The sequence below is a fragment of the Oryzias latipes genome, chromosome 23 (genome assembly GCF_002234675.1).
Source record: "Oryzias latipes chromosome 23, ASM223467v1".
In the NCBI taxonomy this organism is placed as follows: Eukaryota; Metazoa; Chordata; class Actinopteri; order Beloniformes; family Adrianichthyidae; genus Oryzias; species Oryzias latipes.
The window spans coordinates 3,374,466-3,397,337 of record NC_019881.2 but is presented as its reverse complement, the minus strand read 5'-3'; the positions used below and the strand labels follow the sequence as shown (position 1 = coordinate 3,397,337).

Sequence of the window (22,872 nt, the reverse complement as noted above, 5' to 3'; positions counted from 1 at the left end):
TCCGGGATTTGAACCCGGGACCTCTCGCACCCAAAGCGAGAATCATACCCCTAGACCAACGAGCCTTACGTTGAAGCATTTTACAAGATTTTTGCCAAGCAAAATGCTATTTATGCCATGTGATTCAAGAGAAGACTATAACTTTATTTTCAATACCCATTATTGAACCATTTATGGTTTACCTTGCCTTTGCCCAAAAATGGCCGGGATAGACTCCAGTAAACACATGAGCCCAAAAAGGAGTGGAAGGCTCACAAACTTTAGCCTTAATCATTGGTACAAGAAAGATAGAACCATGATTTAATCTGGTAAAAATCGCAAAATCTGACCCTCCCATCCGAAGGTCACAGCAGAAATCCTAAATCAGAGCAGGAAGCGGTTTTCTAAATTGTTATTATCCAATTTTGTGAGTCAGTTTTAGAGTTCTTTTGTCCTTAATTAAAAGGATTAGCACCTGGTGTGGTGTTCAGGCTACTATAGCCCACCTGGTCCCTGTTTTGGTGTGAATTTGCATAAGCAAGCAGTGGTACAAAGGCTAGGTAGTTAAGGTGTCATGTACTGTTTACCTTACTTAGATCCAATGAACAGACTGAAGGTTTCCTTTGTTTTTGAAGATAGAAATAAAGCACAAGCGTTTTTTAACGGGCTCGTCCGGGATTTGAACCCGGGACCTCTCGCACCCTAAGCGAGAATCATACCCCTAGACCAACGAGCCTCACGTTGAAGCATTTTGCAAGATTTTTGCCAAGCAAAATGCTATTTATGCCATGTGATTCAAGAGAAGACTATAACTTTATTTTCAATACCCATTATTGAACCATTTATGGTTTACCTTGCCTTGCCCAAAAGTGGCCGGGATAGACTCCAGTAACCACATGAGCCCAAAAAGGAGTGGAAGGCTCACAAACTTTAGCCTTAATCATTGGTACAAGAAAGATAGAACCATGATTTAATCTGGTAAAAAGGGCAAAATCTGACCCTCCCATCTGAAGGTCACATGAGAAATCCTAAATCAGAGCAGGAAGCGGTTTTCTAATCTTTTATTATCCAATTTGGTGAGTCAGTTTTAGAGTTCTTTTGTCCTTAATTGAAATGATTAGCACCTGGTGTGGTGTTCAGGCTACTATAGCCCATCTGGCCCCAGTTTTGGTGTGAATTTACATAATCAAGCAGTGGTACAAAGGCTAGGTAGTTAAAGTGTCATGTACTGTTTACCTTACTTAGATCCAATGAACAGACTGAAGTTTTCCTTTGTTTTTGAAGATAGAAATAAAGCACAAGCGTTTTTTAACGGGCTCGTCCGGGATTTGAACCCGGGACCTCTCGCACCCTAAGCGAGAATCATACCCCTAGACCAACGAGCCTCACGTTGAAGCATTTTGCAAAATTTTTGCCAAGCAAAATGCTATTTATGCCATGTGATTCAAGAGAAGACTATAACTTTATTTTCAATACCCATTATTGAACCATTTATGGTTTACCTTGCCTTTGCCCAAAAGTGGCCGGGATAGACTCCAGTAACCACATGAGCCCAAAAAGGAGTGGAAGGCTCACAAACTTTAGCCTTAATCATTGGTACAAGAAAGATAGAACCATGATTTGATCTGGTATAGAGGGCAAAATCTGACCCTCCCATCTGAAGGTCACAGCAAAAATCCTAAATCAGAGCAGGAAGCGGTTTTCTGAACTTTCATTATCCAATTTGGGTGAGTCAGTTTCAGAGATGTGTTGTTCATAATTGATGTGATTGGCACCTGGTGTGGTGTTGGGCTGCTTTAGCCCATCTGGCTCAAGTTTTGGTGTGAATTTGCATAAGGAAGCAGTGGATGCAATTAGTGAAAGTGTCGTGCTTTTTTTATTACCTATGCTCAATGAACAGACTGAATGCTTCTGTTGTTTTAAAGACAGAAGAAATACACTACATTCAAGGGCTCGTCCGGGATTTGAACCCGGAACCTCTCGCACCCTAAGCGAGAATCATACCCCTAGACCAACGAGCCTCACGTTGAAGCATTTTACAAGATTTTTGCCAAGCAAAATGCTATTTATGCCATGTGATTCAAGAGAAGACTATAACTTTTTTTTCAATACCCATTATTGAACCATTTATGGTTTACCTTGCCTTTGCCCAAAAGTGGCCGGGATAGACTCCAGTAACCACATGAGCCCAAAAAGGAGTGGAAGGCTCACACACTTTAGCCTTAATCATTGGTACAAGAAAGATAGAACCATGATTTAATCTGGTAAAAAGGGTAAAATCTGACCCTCCCATCTGAAGGTCACATGAGAAATCCTAAATCAGAGCAGGAAGCGGTTTTCTAATCTTTTATTATCCAATTTGGTGAGTCAGTTTTAGAGTTATTTTGTTCTTAATTGAAAGGATTAGCACCTGGTGTGGTGTTCAGGCTACTATAGCCCATCTGGCCCTAGTCTTGGTGTGAATTTACATAAGCAAGCAGTGGTACAAAGGCTAAGTAGTTAAGGTGTCATGTACTGTTTACCTTACTTGGATTCAATGAACAGACTGAAGGTTTCCTTTGTTTTTGAAGATAGAAATAAAGCACAAGCTTTTTTTAACGGGCTCGTCCGGGATTTGAACCCGGGACCTCTCGCACCCTAAGCGAGAATCATACCCCTAGACCAACGAGCCTCACGTTGAAGCATTTTTTCAAGATTTTTGCCAAGCAAAATGCTATTTATGCCATGTGATTCAAGAGAAGACTATAACTTTATTTTCAATACCCATTATTGAACCATTTATGGTTTACCTTGCCTTTGCCCAAAAGTGGCCGGGATAGACTCCAGTAACCACATGAGCCCAAAAAGGAGTGGAAGGCTCACACACTTTAGCCTTAATCATTGGTACAAGAAAGATAGAACCATGATTTAATCTGGTAAAAATCGCAAAATCTGACCCTCCCATCTGAAGGTCACAGCAGAAATCCTAAATCAGAGCAGGAAGCGGTTTTCTAATCTTTTATTATCCAATTTGGTGAGTCAGTTTTAGAGTTCTTTTGTTCTTAATTGAAAGGATTAGCACCTGGTGTGGTGTTCAGGCTACTATAGCCCATCTGGCCCTAGTCTTGGTGTGAATTTACATAAGCAAGCAGTGGTACAAAGGTTAAGTAGTTAAGGTGTCATGTACTGTTTCCCTTACTTGGATCCAATGAACAGACTGAAGGTTTCCTTTGTTTTTGAAGATAGAAATAAAGCACAAGCGTTTTTTAACGGGCTCGTCCGGGATTTGAACCCGGGACCTCTCGCACCCTAAGCGAGAATCATACCCCTAGACCAACGAGCCTCACGTTGAAGCATTTTTTCAAGATTTTTGCCAAGCAAAATGCTATTTATGCCATGTGATTCAAGAGAAGACTATAACTTTATTTTCAATACCCATTATTGAACCATTTATGGTTTACCTTGCCTTTGCCCAAAAGTGGCCGGGATAGACTCCAGTAACCACATGAGCCCAAAAAGGAGTGGAAAGCTCACAAACTTTAGCCTTAATCATTGGTACAAGAAAGATAGAACCATGATTTAATCTGGTAAAAAGGGCAAAATCTGACCCTCCCATCTGAAGGTGACAGCAGAAATCTTAAATCAGAGCAGGAAGCTCAAACTCAAACTCAAACTTTATTTATTTATATAGCGCCTTTCATTTAGGTTAAAAACACAAAGCGCTTAACATAAAAACAGATAAAACAGTCATAAAAAATGAAAGTTGTTCAAAACAGAAAACAAAGGACAATCCCACAAAGAAGGTACCCCTCCCTCACCACCCCCCATCCCCACCCACCCAGTTACCCCAGTAGAACAGTGAACAGAAACAAATAACTGCAGTTGAAGAAGGTCTGGCTTGGTACTGCTGTGAGGAAACGATATTATGGGGATCATTTCATTCCAAGGCCCAGCCGGACCACAGGGGCCATTACCGCAGCGCCCGCCTAACACAGGGCAGCCCAGGGCCCCATCCATGGCTATTAGACCACAGAGTGGGACCCCAGCCCGCCCAACCAGAACGGGCACCACAGCAACGGCACGCCCTACAGGTCAAGCTGGTGGTGCCCAAGAACGATGGATCCCCCAGAGGAAGCTGTTTTCTAATCTTTTATTATCCAATTTGGTGAGTCAGTTTCAGAGATCTGTTGTTCATAATTGATGTGATTGGCACCTGGTGTGGTGTTGGGCTGCTTTAACCCATCTGGCTCAAATTTTGGTGTGAATATGCATTAGGAACCAGTGGATGCAATTAGTGAAAGTGTCATGCTTTTTTTATTACCTATTCGCAATGAACAGACTGATTGCTTCTGTTGTTTTGAAGACAGAAGAAATAAACTACATCAAGGGCTCAAAAAGGAGTGGACGCTTTGGAAAAAACTATACAGTGATCTCTCGCTATAACGCGGTTTACTTTTCACGGTTTCGCTACTTCACGGATTTGCATCGTGCATTGTGTTCTGCATTCTGATTGGCTAAAAAGTCACTCTGCTTCTTCTCTACCTGTGCATCAATAACGTTGCAGTTTAATATGTACACGTACGTAAAACAGCTTGCCAAATTTACATTACGTACGTGCAAATCATCTTGCAATTTCGAGTTTCTCTAAACCCAAAGAAAAAGAGCAACAACAACAACTGCCTATCACTATGTTCTTCTCCCGAACCTGACAGGCTGCACCGCGGGCTTCAAAAGAGGAAAACACTGCAGAGGGAGTCAGGATGCAGCGGCTCCCTCTAAAGAGCAGTGAAATACACCTGAGTTGCTATTTGTTCGACTGTACTTTGTATTTTTTTCATAATCATTTTAAATTTTCTCCCGTTTAATCCAACTACTCGGGTCGCGGTGGGCAGGGCTAATCTCTGCGATTCGAAGCCTTCTGTTCACATCGATGATTAAAATTATTATTTGACAGTACAGTACAGCAGTTATTTGTTGAAAAAAAAACGTTTCTAAAGTACCTTTATTTGTGAAACAAATGCTTGAACCTGTAAAATGGTTTGTTCTTTCTTTTCAATGTATAATAGAGTATTTAATTGTATAATAATTGTAAAAAAAAAAAAAAATAGAGGTTTCTTAGTTCCTACTTCACGGATTTTGTCTATCACGGGTTCTTTTTGGAACGTAACCCCCGCGAAAAACAAGGGTTTACTGTACCCCACATCACAAACTTTAGCCTAAATCATTGGTACAAGAAAGATGGAACCATGATTTTATCTCTTAAAAATGCCAAATTCTGACCCTCCCATCTGAAGGTCACAGCAGAAATCCTGACTGAGAGCCGGTATTCTAATCTTCTATTATCCATTTTGGTGAGTCAGTTGTAGAGTTCTTTTGTTCTTAATTGAAAGGATTAACACCTGGTGTGGTGTTCAGGCTACTATAGCCCATCTGGCCCCAGTTTTGGTGTGAATTTGCATTAGCATCCAGTGGATGAAATTAGTGAAAGTGTCATGCTTTTTTTATTACCTAATCCAAATGAACAGACTGATTGCTTCCTTTTTTTTGAAGACAGAAGAAAAAAACAATGTTGAAGGGCTGGTCTGGGATTTGAGCCTGGGACCTCTTGCACCCAAAGCGAGAATCACACCCCTAGACCAGGGGTTTGCAACCATTGTCATTCAAAGAGCCATTTCGGACCATCCCTAATGAAAAGAAAGCACCCGGAGCCACAACCCGTTTTGACATCATTATATATATTATGCATGTATATATTACATCAAGGGTGTTCATTACGTCTATCGCGATCGATCGGTCGATCTTCAAGGACACGATTGTAGATCTCGGGCCTGAAAAGATTAAAAAAATATAAAAAAGTACTTCTTAAAAATCCATCAGCCAATCAAAATCCTCACTGAGAAGTACGGGACTTGATTGACATGTAGATTGGCCAATCGGACATCCTCTGAAACATACATCACTGCAAATGCACATTAAAGGAGTATACCCTGGCTGCGTGTGGGAGGAGCTACCAGCTGAAGTTATGGTCTGATCGGTGCATGGAGCAATGTGTTTATCAATGCATGGTAGACACTGAGAATGTGGAGAGATCAGGTTTATTATTTTGGAGAGTTCTACTTGGTAACCATGTTTCCATGTTTCAGTTCATAAAATCATCCCAGAGAAAGTCTCTGCTTCAACTCCCGCAGGGAAAGCTGCGCCTAAATCTGATGCCCGTGTTTGCATCTTTCTGAGTCTGACAGAGTTTGAAGCCAAAGTCCCTTCCCACGCCTCTTACCTGCTTTTCTTGTCTACTTGTTCACCTGTTCATATCCTCTGCAGCTGAGTTTTTTCCCCTGCGCTCCTCAGTGTGTCCTACACAGAGAGCGCAAAATACGGTCATCATAGGTTGACATGATAGTCGGGGCGCTCCAGCGAAGTACAAGGATGAAAAAGCAGGACGCAGGTTATAGCGGGGATAGAGCGGGTTAAGAAAATGAATGGGAGAAGGCAGCCCGCTCAAGAAATATATTCATTAGTGTACACATTTTATTATTAGTCTGAACTATCTTTTATTTAGAAAAACTTTTATTTTGCTAAATCAGTCCAGTACGAAAAAAACATCAACAAAAGCTGTGTTGGGCGGTTTTTGGCTGGGTCTGGCGGTTTTCAGATGACTTTTGGGCTGGAAAACTGTGACTCTATCTGGCAACACTAGCGCAAACTCTGTGTCATCAGCGAGTTGCTCTCTGCCCCGCAGCACGTCAAGTTCCCGGCAGAAGACCAATCCGGACACCGAAGTGTTTATTGAAGCCGCCCCGCGTGTCTCCTCCTGCTATCAGTTCTGCAGTTCTTGCCTGATAAATACGAACTCAAAGGAAGCTGTTTTTTACGTGGCAGACGCTTCGTACGGACCCAGCAGAGCCTTTGAAATGCCATGAAAAATGAACAAACTAAAATAAAATGTAATTATTATAAAATACTCATTATTTTCCAAAGTCACAAGGAGCCACAACAGAAGGATGAAAGAGCCACATGTGGCTCCGGAGCCATGGGTTGCCGACCCCTGCCCTAGACCAACGAGCCTCATATTGAAGCACTTTACAAGATTTTTGCCAAGCAAAATGCTATTTATGCCATGTGATTCAAGAGAAGACTATAACTTTATTTTCAATACCCATTATTGAACCATTTATGGTTTACCTTGCCTTTGCCCAAAAAGTGGCCGGGATAGACTCCAGTAACCACATGAATGCTAAATCATTGGTACAAGAAAGGTGAAAGCAGGTATTCTAATCTTCTATTATCCAATTTGGTGAGTCAGTTTTAGAGTTCTTTTGTTCTTAATTGAAAGGATTAGCACCTGGTGTCCGAAGGAGGTCCGCGAAAGGCGGAAATGCTGCTACGTAGTCCTCAGAACGTCTACGTCTGATAGTTCCAGCATTGTATAGTGTAAACATAAAAATCGGATACGGGTCACTTTTAAAAGATGATGTAAGCGGGTTTGCCTATAAAGTCGGATATAGTCAGAAAATCGGATTTCGGCATCAAGACCTGCAGTGTAAATGCAGTCTAATTGAACTAAACTGCTATCAGAATAATCAGCACATAAAACAGTTTTAAATAATTTATTTATATGGTTTTTGCAGTTTAGCTCCTCACAATCATATGCACACCCATTTGTACGTCTAATTGTGTCGAAAAGAAAACAAAGATGTTTCTCTGAAAACGTGATGAACTTCTTCACTTAAAATGGGAAAAAAACGTGTGAAATTACCTCACTGATCAAAACATAAAATGTTTACACACTGAATTGAAACTCTTTACGATTTTTACCACCAAACATTGATTTCTGTCTCAGCAGGAAGTTAAAGAAGTTGATACGATCGTTGAAGGAGAAAGAAGCAACACCGAACGCCAGGGAGGATGAAAAACCTCCCCAACAGTGGAACCTGGACTACGCCCTGGCCCCCTTTGACGGTCTAACGCCAGAATACATGGAAATGAGTGAGTCCAAAGCATTCCAATTTTATTTTTTTTTAATTTTTAGAATTTGCACCCAATGAACCTAAACTCTACGTGCCACAAGCACATCGATGGATTACACTGAGATTTTCCTAATCAAGTTTAATTTAGTCTTAGTTTTAACTGCATAATGAAAATGTTTAAGTAGGATATCAACGACAAAAACTGAATCCAGGGTTTGCATGAAGAATGAATCCTATAATTCTACACAATTGCAGGAGAAAAGAGTTGCATGGGCCAACATGGTAAAGGTAAACTCCCATCAGTTGGTCCTCTCTGCATTTGACCCTTCCCAATGTCCCGTTTTTAGAGTATAGTATAGTATATATGGTAAGACCTCATTGTGGATTTGAACCCACAATCTCAGGGAAAACCCTCCACCACTTGTCCATTAAGCTTCACATAAAATGCGCAGAAATCTAACTTCTATTTCACCAAATAATTTCAATTACCTTTATTTATAAACCACCGTATCTCCAAACGCTACAAATATCATGACAAAAGTCAGTAGTAGAACATGTTAAGAACATGTGGCAAATTCTTTCATGGACAAAACTGTCATACTCAGCTCTGCTGTTTGTCCTTTTTATGTTTTTATAATGAGGGCCTCACTTAAAAGGGGGTTAAACAGGGCTTCCAATAGGATTTATTATTAATATGGGTTGGTGTATAGGAAATGTCAGTTAGGAAAGATCTCAAAAATATGCACCATCATTTATTTGTGAAACAAAGAAATCATGTCATAGGCCAATCCTAACCATGCTTGGTATGAACTTGAACATAGTCTAGTAACTGATGGTGGTTAAAGACCAGATCATGACAAGGTATCGTTCTGGGTGGAGATCAGGGTACAACAGGGCCAGAGAACCCCCCTGGAATGTGATGGCGATTGGCTAAGAAGGAAGGCGGGCAGCTTAGCCATTTGTTCAGAATGAAAGCATGATGATTGAATGATGGTACAGTGAAGTAACAGTATATCCTGAACAAGGCTGCATGGTGGTGCAGTGGTTAGTGCTCTGGCCTCACAACAAGAAGGCCCCTGGTTCAAGTTCTGGCTGGGGGGGAATAAATCAGAACTCCTCGTGCGTTTGTGGGTTTTCTCCAGGTACTCTGGCTTTCTCCCACCATCCAAAAACATGCTTCATAGGTTAATTGGTCACTTTAAATTGTGTGAAGGTGTGTATGATTGTGGCCCTGGTGACCTGTACAGGTTGTCGCCTGCCTTTGCCTGTAAGTCCTTGAGATAGACTCTGGCAGCCCCGTGACCCTGAAGGGTAAAAACAGATTAAAAGATGAATGAAGGCACAGCAGCCCGAAGACAGCAAGACTTTCACTGTTGAAATGGTGCCAAAGTTTCACAATATGTTGACTTTATGTTGCATGTTTATCTGCAGATACAAGTAACATAAAAAAAGCTCAATAGTAGCCAATTCTGGTCATCTGATGATTTAATGGGCTCCTGCGCCTCCTCCCTCTGAAAAGGAGTTAAAAGAATATGCACCTTGAAAAAGCATAAAAGAAAATGTAATGCATCAACTTCCTATTTATAAAATCTCACAGGTTGGTATTAAATAATCTAAGGAGCTCTGCCTGAAGTCCATCATGCTGTATTGACATTTAGATGTTTTCTTTATCTGGCCCTTTTAGTGCTGTTGTTTCCAATAGGAAAATGAATAAATCTACACAGGGAGTGATGCAAATATTCTTTTGAGCTGGAGCACACTGACACGGACACAATTCAAAATGGGTTCATGCCAGTCAGAAGCCACAAATAATAAACACTGAAAGTCCATGTACAGATCAAAGCTCTTTGGATAATGGGTCTCATCTGGAGGTTAAATGTAAAACATTTTTTACATTCAACTTTAAAGGACCTGAATGTAATTAGCCACTGACATATTTATACACATCTCAGCAGGGGCAGGCATGCAGAGATGTCTTTCCTTGACATATTTGGGTTGAAATCACACGTTTCTAAAGCTCAATCATGTGTTTCAGGATCGAGGCCACCCCACCCCACTGCATGACGACAACCCTTAGTTTTGATCACTAATTCCTTAGTGGACAATAATCATTCAACCTAATAAAATAAATCAAGGAGGCCGCAGTGGTTGGAAACTGGTTTAGTTGTTTCTGGTTGACCATTGCAATGTGTCAAGCATTTACTTTCATGTAGGTGCAGGTGGAGTAGGGGTTAGCAGTCTCATCTCACAGTGTGGTTCAAATCCTGGCTGGGTTCTTTCTCTGAGGAGTTTGCATGTTCTCCTCAAGCATTCGTGGGTTTGCTTCAGTTTTCTCCCAGAGTCCAAAAACGTGCAGCATAGGTTCATTGGTGATTCTCAATTGTCTGTTGGTGTGGTCCTGTGATGGACTAGCAACCTGTCCAGAGTCCCTCACCTTTCCCACCCAGGAGCTGAGAAAGGCTCCAGCAACTCAATGACCCTAAAATAGATTCAGTGCATTTGGAAAATGGATAGATGGAATTACTTTCAAAGTTCAAATCCAAGACTATTTAGACATAGAATTTTGGGAATGATCAGAATGCTGATCAGTGAATTATTTTATGTTGGAATGTTTTAAATAAGTGACAGAACCTTTTGAAAGAAAACAAGATTTTAAACTGTGGTTCAAATCTGATTTACATGCTTCTTTAAAAGCTCATAAAATATGAAGATTACAGATGAAAGGGCTAAATTCCAACAATTCTTGTTATCAATAAATCATGAAAAAAAAGACATTAAACTGTCCAAAACAGTCCACTTGGATTACTCTACAAACTTCAACGGGTCAAACTGAAAGAAGTGAAAGTTATTTCAGAAACAAATTGAAGGTGCATCTGTTGCATATACTGGTCACACCATCCATTTTCCAGACCTACTGAATCCCATTCAGTGTTGCTGGAGCCTATCCTAGATACTGTTGAGTGTAGGTGAGATACATGACCTGTAGGTGGATGGATCACTTTTCCCCTTCACAGGGCCACAGAACTACGGGAGCATTTAGAGTAGAGTCACTAATTAACCTATGAAGCATTTTTGACAGTAAGAGAAAGCTGTAGTCCCTGCAGAAAACCCTACAACATGAGGAGAACATGCAAACTACACATAGATAGAACCCAGCTTGGATCTGAACCAGAACCTCTAGAGCCTGAATCATGCCTGTTTTCCACTCTCTGCTGATTAGCAATTCACATCTTGACTTACTGAACACACTGGATTTAGGTTGTCAGCATCAAGCAGTGCAGGTAGAGCTGAAAAACAGAAAGGGTTGAGGCTCTTGAGGACCAGGGTTGGCCAGCCCCCCCTTAGGCTATGAAGCAAGAGTGCAAACCACAACACCACAGTGGAGCCCGAAATCAGTCAGTGAGGCCGTATCTGTCAATTGAATCAATCCATTAAACAGGTGGAACACATCAGGTTTCTGATTAAACAGCAGGAATATTGCACAAGTGTTTCAGTCTGGAAACAGAAAAGGTCTTAAACATTGCACAATATAATGACATGGTGTAGGATACTATACAGACAGACACGCTTCCTGTCCCTCAGATTTTAATGGAATTGGATCCAATGTCTAAGTAAAAAATGACAAATTCTTTTGCTGCCTAATTGTCCTGATCCGTATCTTAGTAGAACAGCCTTTGTTTTAATCAATAAAAAAAGAGAAGGCAAAAATAAACCTAAACAAGTTTATATCAGTGGCTGTAGAAAGGTGAATCTGCATATGTGGCAAATATAGTTTTACATCTTTAAAACCGGATCATAAAAAACTGTCATTTTTCATGGTTCCCCAGAGCAGGCCTGCACTCAGAACTGACAGACCTCTGCTTACGTTGGACAGATGTTGTGGGTTTCCAGCAAGACGTGGCTTTGCATCCAATAATGCTTTTTTTCCAAACATAAAGTTGTCAGTTTCCATTTTTCATGAGAAACCATGAAAGAAAACATAGTTTTTTGGGATCTCACACCTGTTTGTTGTAATAATTCCCAGGATGATAAATAACAGAAATCAGCTTTGAACGTGCAGCTCTGAGCTGGGAGATCAGGGAACATCTGCAGAAGGTCATGGACACAGACCTGGGTTGCTAGTGGAGGTCAAACATCCAGAAGGAGCAGCTCTGAGAAAAGCATCTTTCAAATTGAACAGACCAAAATTTATCGATTGAAGGTTGTAACTTGTGTCTTTCCCACGTCATGTCCGTGTTTACAGCCATAAAGAACCGCTTTGGGTTAACATTAGCAGAGCTGGTTTTACTGTGTTTATGGAGCAAACAAGGAAAACAAAAACACAAAGAGTTACAGCAGCATAATTCAGACCAGCTTTGTACATTTGAAAGCGTCTTGTTTTAATGTCTGCATCCTTCTCATGGCCTTTGTATGTCTCTAAGGCTCACTAATAGGTACACTATATAGGGCGTTTGCCATTTTATCGAGTGTCTGAAACTACAATTCCAAAGTCCAGCACCCTGGAAAATTCCCAGAAGTCTCTAAAAAAACCCAGTATGTATTGATGGTCACTAGATTAGCAAATATAGACCACAATGCATTGTGTTTAAACAATTTGTCATTTAAAAACATGTATTTAAATGTATCCTTTTAAATCATCCATGTTTTCATCATCAGAACACAGTGGATTTATGAATAGTCTTCACAAAATGTTTATATTTATTAGGTTTTTAATGAGTGACCTTAGATTCTGTGTTCAAAACAAAAAGAGGAAAACGTAGTAAGCACGTGTCTGACAGGCATTAAAATCCAGGGCTCTGAATAGTATACCAACCTGCAAATTCTTTCAGAGGTTAGGGAGTAGTGAAGGATTTTGGACACAGCTGTAGTGAGATAATCCTTTTCTGGATCCACTTTGGCCTCATTCCAGTCGTGGGAGTCGATCCAAGCAGGGACGCTCTGGATGAGGTGTTCTGTTGTGATTGAAGGGTCATTAGAACAATATTATGTTTTCTTTAATCATGTTTATTTTGTAGGTTGTCTGAAGTTGCAAAAATATGAAAAAGTACAGCTTTTGTTTTTATGTATTTACATTGTCTTAGCATCGTCACATCATAGAGCCAGATCAGAGAAACTTCATTGAAACCAGTTTTTTGTGGTATTCCTGAGAGGGCATCGTGGCCCGGCTGTCCTAAAGATCCTTTACACTCAGTGATGGAGATGTGGGTGGAGTTAGGCGACTGAATCCACCTCTAAAGACCCTTTTATCGTTGCTTCATTGACTTTAATATCTTTAATTGATAGATGACTAAAGATTGGGTATTGGTGGAAGCCAGATATATGTGTCTGATTTAAAGTAAAGGCTCATGACAGGTTTTTACGATAATCAAGGCTCTCTGGATAAATTGGCATCAATGCTTGTGAGTACGTTCAAACCACCCTCAGCAACCCACATTCAAGCGTCCATTTCCAATTTAATAGTCTACGTATGTTTTTACGACCGTTTTTATGACCGTTTTCGGGCATAAACCTTAACGTTTTATTCTATGGAATCCTCATGAAACGGTTTTAATGAGGACCCCAATTTATTGTTTTCAATCTACATAACTTTTAGAGTGCCGAAGAGGAGGTGAACATGAAATTCATGATGCTCAGAACTGTTTCACTTTGGATTTAGCAGAAATAATTGGAAAAAGAGAAGCAACGACTGATCTGCTGCCATTCAGGCCGGCCTCCAGGAGTCAGGTTGCAGAGAACAAGACGTACCGCTTTAATACATGACCAGAAATATATGTACATGCATGCAAAGTCAAGTCAGTGAGACTGACTTGACTTTGCATGCAAAACAACCTTAAACTGGATACATTTAGATTAAAAGGAAAACTTTTTAGGAGCCATCTTACAGTCTGAGATGAGAAAACAACAGGCTGATTTTCTTTTTTCTCCTTTGTTTGTGGTCTGAACCCGTCAACCTCAGCTCAGGTACATACCCAGGTTATTCTAAGCTTGCCCTCTAGCGTTCACGGGCCCCTTCGTCGTATTTTCTTCCGCTCTCATTGTGTGGTTGCGTCCTCCTCGGGTGAAGCTGTCAGTCTGCAGCTGGCTGGAAAACCCCGCTCCCACACTGCTTATGTTCCAGCCTCTGATCTGAGCAAACTGCACTGCTGCTCTTAAGTTTCCTTTTCACTGCTGATCATTAATCAATATTTTAAAACATGCAGTTCAACCTTTACAAATGTTCAGTAGGAACCTTTTTTTCAGTACAATAGTTATGTAGAGACCCCGATTTAAATTACACAAGCTCGCATGATAGTTTAGATTGAATACTAACAATGATGTCGGCTCTCTGTCTGGACTTTGATGTTCTTGCTGCTCCTCTAAATCTAATAGTTCAGGTGTTGCGATAGCTGCAAACACATTTTCACACTTTAAGATAAAAGTCCCTCCTCTTGTCTGAAGAAAATAAGCCTCATATTGAAAATTCACTGCATGGATTGATGTCAGAGCAGTAGACTCTGGGGCTCAGATTGGTGTATTTTGTATTTTTCAAATGCCCCAAACGGCTGTACAGAGCCATGTTTCAGTGTTGGTCTGATGGCATTGTGGGGATTCTAAACCAAAATGGTAACTTTCTGCTGTTAGTGGAAACCTTCACCCTTGTTCTATCTTAGATGACCCCACCCCCCCTTCCATTGACGTGTTCTCCCTACCATGACAAAGGTGGATAAAGGTGGAAAGATTTCATGTAATCCATGGACACCAGTGAAGATCACAAATCATTGAAGAAAAAAGGTTCAGTGCACTGTCTAGTGGGTCTAGATGACCCAACTCCCAACGTCAAAGTGCCTAGGATAGCACAAGGGTTACAGTGCATTCACACCAGACGCGATCTGAGCGTCAGGTTTTAAATGTCACCCGCGATTCGGGCGTTTGTGCGTCAGTCTGGCAGCAGCAGGACTTGAGCGTCAAGGTGCAATTGGGGCATCAGACGCGGCGAGGTTGACAGGGATTCAGCTTTGGGTTGGTGGCATTTGCAAAAAAATCCAATATGGCTGCTCGATGTGAGGATTTTCGTCCTCAACGTCCATCCATTTTCTAAACCTGCTGGGACCGTGGGGTTGCCGGAGACTGTCCCGGCCACTGTTGAGCCTGCGGAGCTGGAGCGATTGCCGAAACCCGGCGGCAGAAGCTTGCCCGCTAGGCTAGCCAGCAGACGGACGGGATGGGGAGGCAGCCTGCTTGGACCTCTCAAACCTTATAACATTTTTCTTTTTTTAATCAAGAAAAAAATTATTAAATGATCCTCCTTGGGCTGCACGGTGGCGCAGTGGTTAGCGCTCTTGCCTCACAGCAAGAAGGCCCCTGGTTCAAGTCCCGGCTGGGGGACCTGAAACAGAACATCAATGGGGACCTTTCTGTGTGGAGTTTGCATGTTCTCCCCGTGCATGCGTGGGTTTTCTCCAGGATCTCCGGCTTCCTCCCACTGTCCAAAAACATGCTTCATAGGTTAATTGGCAACTCTAAATTGTCTGTGAGTGTGAGAGTGAATGGATGTGTGACTGTGGACATTCTACCCTGCGACAGACTGGCGACCTGTCCAGGGCATCCCCTGCCTACGCCTAAGTAGCCGGGATAGGCTCCGGCAACCCTGTGACCCCGAAAGGGACAAAGCGGTACAGAAAATGAATGATGAATGAATGATCCTCTAGTTTATTTGTAGTTTTTTGTTTCCCCTCTCAGAACAATGTGGGTCAGAAAGTCATCAAACTGAGTCACAGAAACACTGAAGTAGTTGCAGAAAGCAGCCGTCTTTCAGACACTGGAGTGAAGCTCAACCTACCGGGAGAAACCCTGAATGATCTCATGAACCTAGACATGGAAACAAGATTAACAATGTTTTACTAAGCGACCAATGCTTTACCAAGCTTTACATGATTACCAATGTAAAGCTTTTTGAAATAAATAAATCCTCCGTGTCTTCCATGATATTGTGAAGAATAGTTAGAAACTGCCTTTAACTTTTATTACACTAATGGTTTAAACTTATTTCACTGAGCATGTATTGTCATCTCAAAATTATATTACATTTGAAGAAAGCACAGCCAAACTATTGTTCTAACAGTTTCTTCCCATACTCCCTCTTTTCTGTGCATGTTTTCTGCTGAGCAGGCCTCAGACTTATCTTCACTTTAGCCTTGGAGGTTCTCTCCAGCAGTAACCTGTGGGCGTGATTTTCACACGAGGCCCATCGGACCATCTTCTGAATATGCAAATGCAGGGTTTTTATACCAAAGCCCATCCCTGAGCTCTTTGGTTCGGACTTTGAATGTACCATGTTCATGTCTGTCCCCTTCGTGTTTGTGCGAAGTAAAACCTCCACAAAAGATAAGTAACTGTCTCTGAGTCGTTATTCATTATTTCTGTGTGTAAGAAACTGACGGGGTTACGAACTAAAATTTAATACAGTCCTTTCTAGAAAATCCAGTTTCTTCACAGATATATACACAGACACCTCTCCATGTAGGGAAAACATATTGGGGTAGCTCCTCCCACAGGCCTCACGCAGTCAAGCACATTTTTGGACAGGCGTTGAGCAGTAAATTTGTCGCGCATCAAATTTGACGCGCTAATCTGATCTGTACAGGTCCCATAGAGGGTTATAGAGAGGAGTGGCTGCATCTTAAAGGGAAGTGCAGATGGGTCTGGCAGGGCCAGACGTCAAGACAAAAGAATGCACCATTGTCGTGTAGGTGGTTAAGTGTTTAGGGAAGTTTTTGTAAGGCAAACATAAGTTGTACAAACTTATGACATATAAATGATGCTGTCGTTGCCCTTGCGCCACAGTAGTTAGTAATGTGCGCGTACTGGCACACAAATGTTGCACAGACGGAGTTTGCACGTGATACGTTAGTGGTCGAGGACGCCCTTAGGATCTCCACACAAACTGCACTCTTGGGACAGATCAAGAGTTTTCTGATGTTTTGACAGAACAGATATGTTTCACAAGCATCAAAATTTAATAGAATCGTGCTTTATTTAAAAACATGTCCGCCCCCCCTCCCCAAATTTTGCCAAAGAATTGTCTATTTTTAGTGCAGTAATGACATTTTGGAGAAAAACAAAGTTTTTTTCATGATAAAAAAAACATTTGAGGGGACAAGTTTCAGCTGACAGATTTATGTAGGCATTTGTATGAAATCAACTAAATCCTAGCAGTAACCTAGTATACAATACAGCAGTACATTGTTCACAGAGTACCACGATTGAAAAGAAAATGCCACAAATGTTTAAACAACATTATCTTAAGGACCTGATTAAATGGCTAAAATAAATGCTGGCTTTTGCGCGTCAGTGAAGTGAACTAAATGTTTGAATTTCTTGGTAATTCATAGCACATGTCCTTAAAATCACTACTGATCATTTGGAATTACTTCCTGCTGCATTTACATTGATGTAGCTGCTTCATTTACCAGGCTTTGGCTTGTTTTCCTCCATTTTGGCTTGACTTTATCCAATGCCAATCGACAATGTTAATTCCTGAGCTGCCTTAATCATTAACTAATTGCAGACTTCAGGGTAAACGGGTGGTTACTATTAGTTTTGGCGTTAAACGTGGAGTTTTATTTATGGTCTGCACACATGTCGGAGAAACAGTGGTGGCTAGAAGCCCAAATACCTTGCAGTCACTGGAGCCAGTAATACATTTTGCCCTCTCCCCACAGTTATCCAGTTTGGTTTCGTCTCTCTGTTCGTGGCTTCGTTCCCATTGGCGCCACTCTTTGCCTTGTTGAACAACATCATCGAGATCAGACTGGATGCTAAGAAGTTTGTAACGGAGCTGCGCAGGCCCGTCGCTGCACGCGCTAAAGACATTGGTAAGCTCTATGACACTGGTTGCTTCTGGAACTATTCTTAGTAAAACTCAGATTAGTTACAATATCAATCTTAAAGGTTATGAACCACAATGAATGTCTGTGAGACATAGGCAGCCCCCTTCAACTAGGCCAGTGCTTCTCAATTATTTTTTGCCCGACCCCCCTAGGAAAAAGAAAATGTTTCGCACCCCCCCTAACACCGGCCCTCGAGGCCTGGATTTGGGCACCCCTGGTTTAGAGCAAAGATAAATTAAAACTCCTAAAACCTGGTATAATGTAGTGAAAGTCTAAAAACAAGGTTTTAACTCTTTGCAAGGATCAAATATATACAGTATACTGGGCAAAAAACCTCAGATTCAGTTTTGTCTTAATTGTTGATATCAAATGCTTTTATTTTGACAGGCTGTTGAACAGAAAATTCCATCCTGTATGTTGGGACAACCCCCATTTAAGAAAACAGCTTTTCTAGTTTCCTTTTTAAAGTTTCTTTTCTACCTGGAGGAAGTTGCTCTGAATCCCAAGCCAGACAGAAAAAAGAGGAAGAATAAAGAGAAAGAAAGAACTGTGTTTTTTTTTTAAAGAGGGGAGTAGACACAGACAAAAAAACACAAAAAAGGTAGCATATCAGGTTATTAACCATAGCACCGCATAACCATAACATTACAATTATTCACATTGATGCTTGAATTCCTGTCAAATGTTATCTAAATGCTTCATAAATGACTTACTAAATCATCAATGTTTGACATCAAACATCATTGTTTGCTTGCTGATTTGTGAAACAGGAAATAAAAAGTGATGGTGACTGTTGACGGTCGAGCTCTTTGCGTCACATTGTTTTTTTTTACAGACTTCATGTGGGAAACTTTGAAAATCTTTTTATGTTGAGATTACAGATCTGCATCTGATTTGTTTAAATTTACTGATTTGACAAACTAATAAACAGGCTTTTTGCTCTTGTTTGTGTTCTTGGCTCATTGGTTCTTTCTTCTTTAGGTATATGGTACAACATACTGAGTGGAATGGGCAAACTGTCAGTCATTATAAATGTAAGTATCAACAAAATGTTATGTATATTCATTACATGTTGTTTTATTGTAATTAAATGTACTTTTACCACCATTATTAACAAATATTAAATATGCAGTATTTGTAACATGGAGAAACTAGAATGTAAAAAGAGGTGCTCCACAGAACCATGTCAGAGGTGACCGTGGTGCAGAGAAAGCGGTCTACCTTTAATCACAAGTTGGGTTCCCTCTATGAGAGTTAAAGTGTCTTTGGGCAAGGCATTAGCCTTGCATTGCTTTTTGGTGGCTGGTTTGCTCCTGGCATCAAGGAATGAATGTGATGGTGGAGCGTGATTTGCAAAGCTATTTGGTCCTCTGAGCTCACCATTTTTCATGTTCATGTTTTAAGTGTATTTTTTTGAAGAAACCTTAGAAGCCTGGACAAGGCATGTCCAAAGCCCGGCCTGTGGGTCAGGTGCGATCTGTGGTCAAATTTGATCCAGCTTACAATCCCTTTCAATTTTTTCAATGATGAAAACCCGAAACTTGGGGAGCAGTGGACCACAAAATCTATTCACAAAATCAAGGTCACAGAATCTATTTGAGATTTTGAATTCCTTTCTCTGCAATTGCTTTGCTGAACATCGAGTTACAGAATGGTGTATTAGACGCCCAATCAACAGTGCATGAAATTGGCTGCGTTTTGTATATCTGGTACCATATATCGTAAATACACAGACCTACTGGAGAACTGACCATAGTTAGTCTGTATTTTAATCTTCCCAAACTCTTAACATAAATGTCACAAAAGTCCAAATTCACCTTTCAGCTGCTGTGTTGCAAAATGTGATTGAATTATTGACTGTAGACAAAAACTGGACTGACAGAGCGAGTATGATGTCACCCATAAAATGTAGCTTACATCCGGCTCCAACCAAATGAAACCAATCCAGTTGCCATTCTTTCACGATACAAACTTCGCCATGTTGGAACCAGAAATTGTCATTAAGCACTGATTGGTCCAAGATGGTGTTAGTCAGCATTTTACGACAACTATTCTCAACGATCAGGATTGAGCTTGTTAAAAAGTTCACATCCCTTCCACTCAAAAGTAGGCTACTGATAGGGGGGGGTCGCCACTGTCTCCCTAACCCCAGCTGAAGACAAAGGACTCCCAACGACCTGAAACCATGTACCAATACTATCCAGTTTCAGGTCTGACTCCTCCCCCATGAGCACAGATAAACCAGCTCTTTTACCAGCTATTTCAGAATTGACAAAGCCTTTTGGATAAGAGGTGAAACGTCTTCAACTTTAAAAACCAAGTCCAGATGACAACCTTTAAACCTACTATGATGGAATCTACCTGGATGAATGAGAGTCTTCATAGACATACTTCCAATAATCTGTTAATCAAACACAATACATGTAGTTTAATGGTCGGATGTGGTGGTCAGCGGCCACCACATACTTTTGTTGAGGCATCTGATTGGTCAATTTATAACTTCAATAATTTCCAATAAAATATAAATATCATGAAAAAAATTGGATTCGGATGAACATGATAAAAAATGTATCTGATGAAGAATGGTCATCTGACCAATAGAATGACCGAGTAACAGCTGTTTATTTGTCTAAAGAAGTCTATGGGATTTTTGCATCTTGGAACTAGGGTGTACTTCCTGTTAGGAATGCCGGGGGGAGGGGTCACTCAGTCCAGTTCTCATAAGAAGTCAACAGATAAGCCTTTTATAGTCTGTATCATACACTTGAAAATGATTGCTGTGTTATGGATTGAACAGCATGAAACTAAAACAAGAAAATGCTGGTGGCATCCCACACTGATTAGTCCAAAGGATCATTCTGGTATGGTTGCTCGGTGGTGTAGTGGATCAGTCTCGCGTCACGTTGACAAGACCCTGGTTTGATTCCCATCTGGGTCCTATTTGTGTGGAGTTTGCATGTGTTTTTTTTTTGGGCAGTCTGATTTTTTGCTGTAGTCTAAAGACATACATCTTTGAACAATTGGAGATTTTTTGTTGTCTCTCCGTGTATTTCACCTTCACTCAACAGTGGCAAAGATAGGCCCCAGCAACCCTTTACCGCCACACAGGAGTAATTGGGTTTACAAAATGGATGAATGGACTGTTCTTGTATAAAGAGTGTTAAGTTTGTGTTGGGACATATCTCTCAGAGTTTATGTAATGGATGTCTCTTCTACTCATTGAAAAAAGTATTCATTGTACTCTGACACCTTCCTATTTGCAGGCCTTTGTGATCTCCTTCACGTCTGACTTCATCCCTCGGCTCGTCTACCAGTACATGTACAGTCCGTCTGGCACCATGCACGGCTTCATTGACCACACACTCTCCTACTTTAACGTAACCAACTTTAAGCCTGGCTCTGCGCCACAGAACTCAGCGCACGAAGACGTCACCTTTTGCCGGTAAAACACACACACACACCCACTACATGAAAAAATGAAGGAATATTTCAATGAGCCATAATTTCCTAAATTGGTTGTCTAATTCAGCAGTCTACTGTTAGCATCTGTCCAAAGAAAATAGATTATTATCAACAATAGTTGAGACAGAAATGCAAGTTAAGTTTTCTCTCCTTCAATTAGCAATCAAGAAAATAGCAGTCATGTATCAGAAAAAATGTATTTGGATCGTTTATGTAGAAGAAAAAACATTGCTGTATTTTGTTATGACCAAAATCTTAGAATACTACGAGGCTGAGTTCAAATCAGTCTTTGGTAACAACTGTAGGCCTCTGCATCTGGATACGGTCATTTTTTCTTCTTGTTTTTAAAGATGAGGCTTTTTACCATGGTTGATTATGGGGGTATTAACTTAAGGATAATCCAGCACATTTGAGATTGTTGTGGACTTTCTGTTGGTGACAGTCTGGAGCAGGGGTACCGCCACTTTTTTGGTATGCAAGCTACTTTTGAGACGACAAGCTCCCCAAAAAATCTCTCTTTCTCTTGCTCTGCTGTAAACCCTGTAAAGGGGGAGAGCATGACATTTCTAAAGCCCGGCCGGCTTAACCTCGGCTGGGCGAACGGCGGCCCCTTCTCCGTGGGCAGCGTTCGAGAAGCAGATGTTTCAGGACAGCACTGCTGCCTTAGTGGGCTCGGATCCCCAGAGTGGGAACTGCAGGGCCAGCAGCAGGCGCATTTAAATAAAATGTAGCCTTCAAGCTTGTGAGCAAAGCATTAACTGTGTTTATGAAAAATAGATTCCTATTGGATTTTGATGGACTCACTTAAAGCCAGTTTTTAACCTTTTTTCTTTGTCCCAATTTTTATTATTGTCACCGAGCATATTAGTTTTGGCTAATTTAGTGAAAACGTTTTTGGGGTAAAATTGCCTAATGCCTGTTGAACACTTTGTAAATGTTATAAATAAAATCAAAACTCTGCACCAGTGCAGTTTGCTTGAATATTAACTTGAGTCACAGATTGGAGCCACAGTGTCCTAATGTTCACTGGTGGAAAGTTGGACAGTTTAATAAGGGTGACTAAAGCAGGGTTCATACGGTCATGGAAAACCTGAAAAAACTGTGGAAATTGAAATGAAAATTTCTAGGTCCTTGAAAAGTTTGTGAAAAATTACATCTTCTGTAAAGTTTGGGAAAAGTCATGAAATTTTAATACTTTGGATACAAAAAACATCTAAAAATGAAAAAGTTTAACATGAGATTGCAATTTAAATTGCGACAGACCAGGAACCTCGGTGACGGAAGGTTACGTTGCCATAAAGTAGGTCAAGTTTTCAACTTTCCAGCAGGCGCAGAGCTGTCAACTTTCTATGAGACAGGGATTGTGAAATGCTGGTAAAAGTAGCTTTAACAACAAGTGGTTTTTCAAGGAGAAATAGCACCTGTGGCTAATGAAAGAGCCTGACCAGAAACGTGCAATATTGTAATGTTTTCTAGACAGGCTGGGCACTAACCTCATGAAATCTGTCCAATGAGCTGCAATCAAGGTTGAAAATCCACAACATATCACAGACTAAGGATTAAAAATTGACCAGTATGAACTGTTTGTTTATTTTGTTTGTGAGTCAATCCTGATG

General features: G+C 40.9%; 1 protein-coding gene and 1 non-coding gene across 5 annotated transcripts in view; one reads left to right on the top strand and one right to left on the bottom strand.

Annotated features, from left to right (window-relative positions):
- trnap-ugg overlaps positions 1-65 on the bottom strand; it is a 72-nt gene extending 7 nt beyond the window's left edge. The window contains exon 1 of the tRNA in view: positions 1-65. This exon is cut by the window's left edge and continues 7 nt beyond it. This is a non-coding gene — a tRNA (tRNA-Pro).
- Positions 1-22,872, top strand: part of LOC101173596 (anoctamin-1) — a 200,054-nt gene that overhangs the window by 161,299 nt on the left and 15,883 nt on the right. For 3 of the 4 annotated variants that reach the window (XM_020714026.2, XM_020714024.2, XM_020714027.2), the window contains 4 exons: positions 7,799-7,944; positions 17,627-17,779; positions 18,776-18,828; positions 21,058-21,236. In XM_020714026.2, coding sequence (XP_020569685.1) covers positions 7,799-7,944; positions 17,627-17,779; positions 18,776-18,828; positions 21,058-21,236 — 531 coding nt within the window. The remainder of the gene's footprint in view (positions 1-7,798; positions 7,945-17,626; positions 17,780-18,775; positions 18,829-21,057; positions 21,237-22,872) is intronic. The other variant, XM_020714025.2, reaches the window with a different exon arrangement.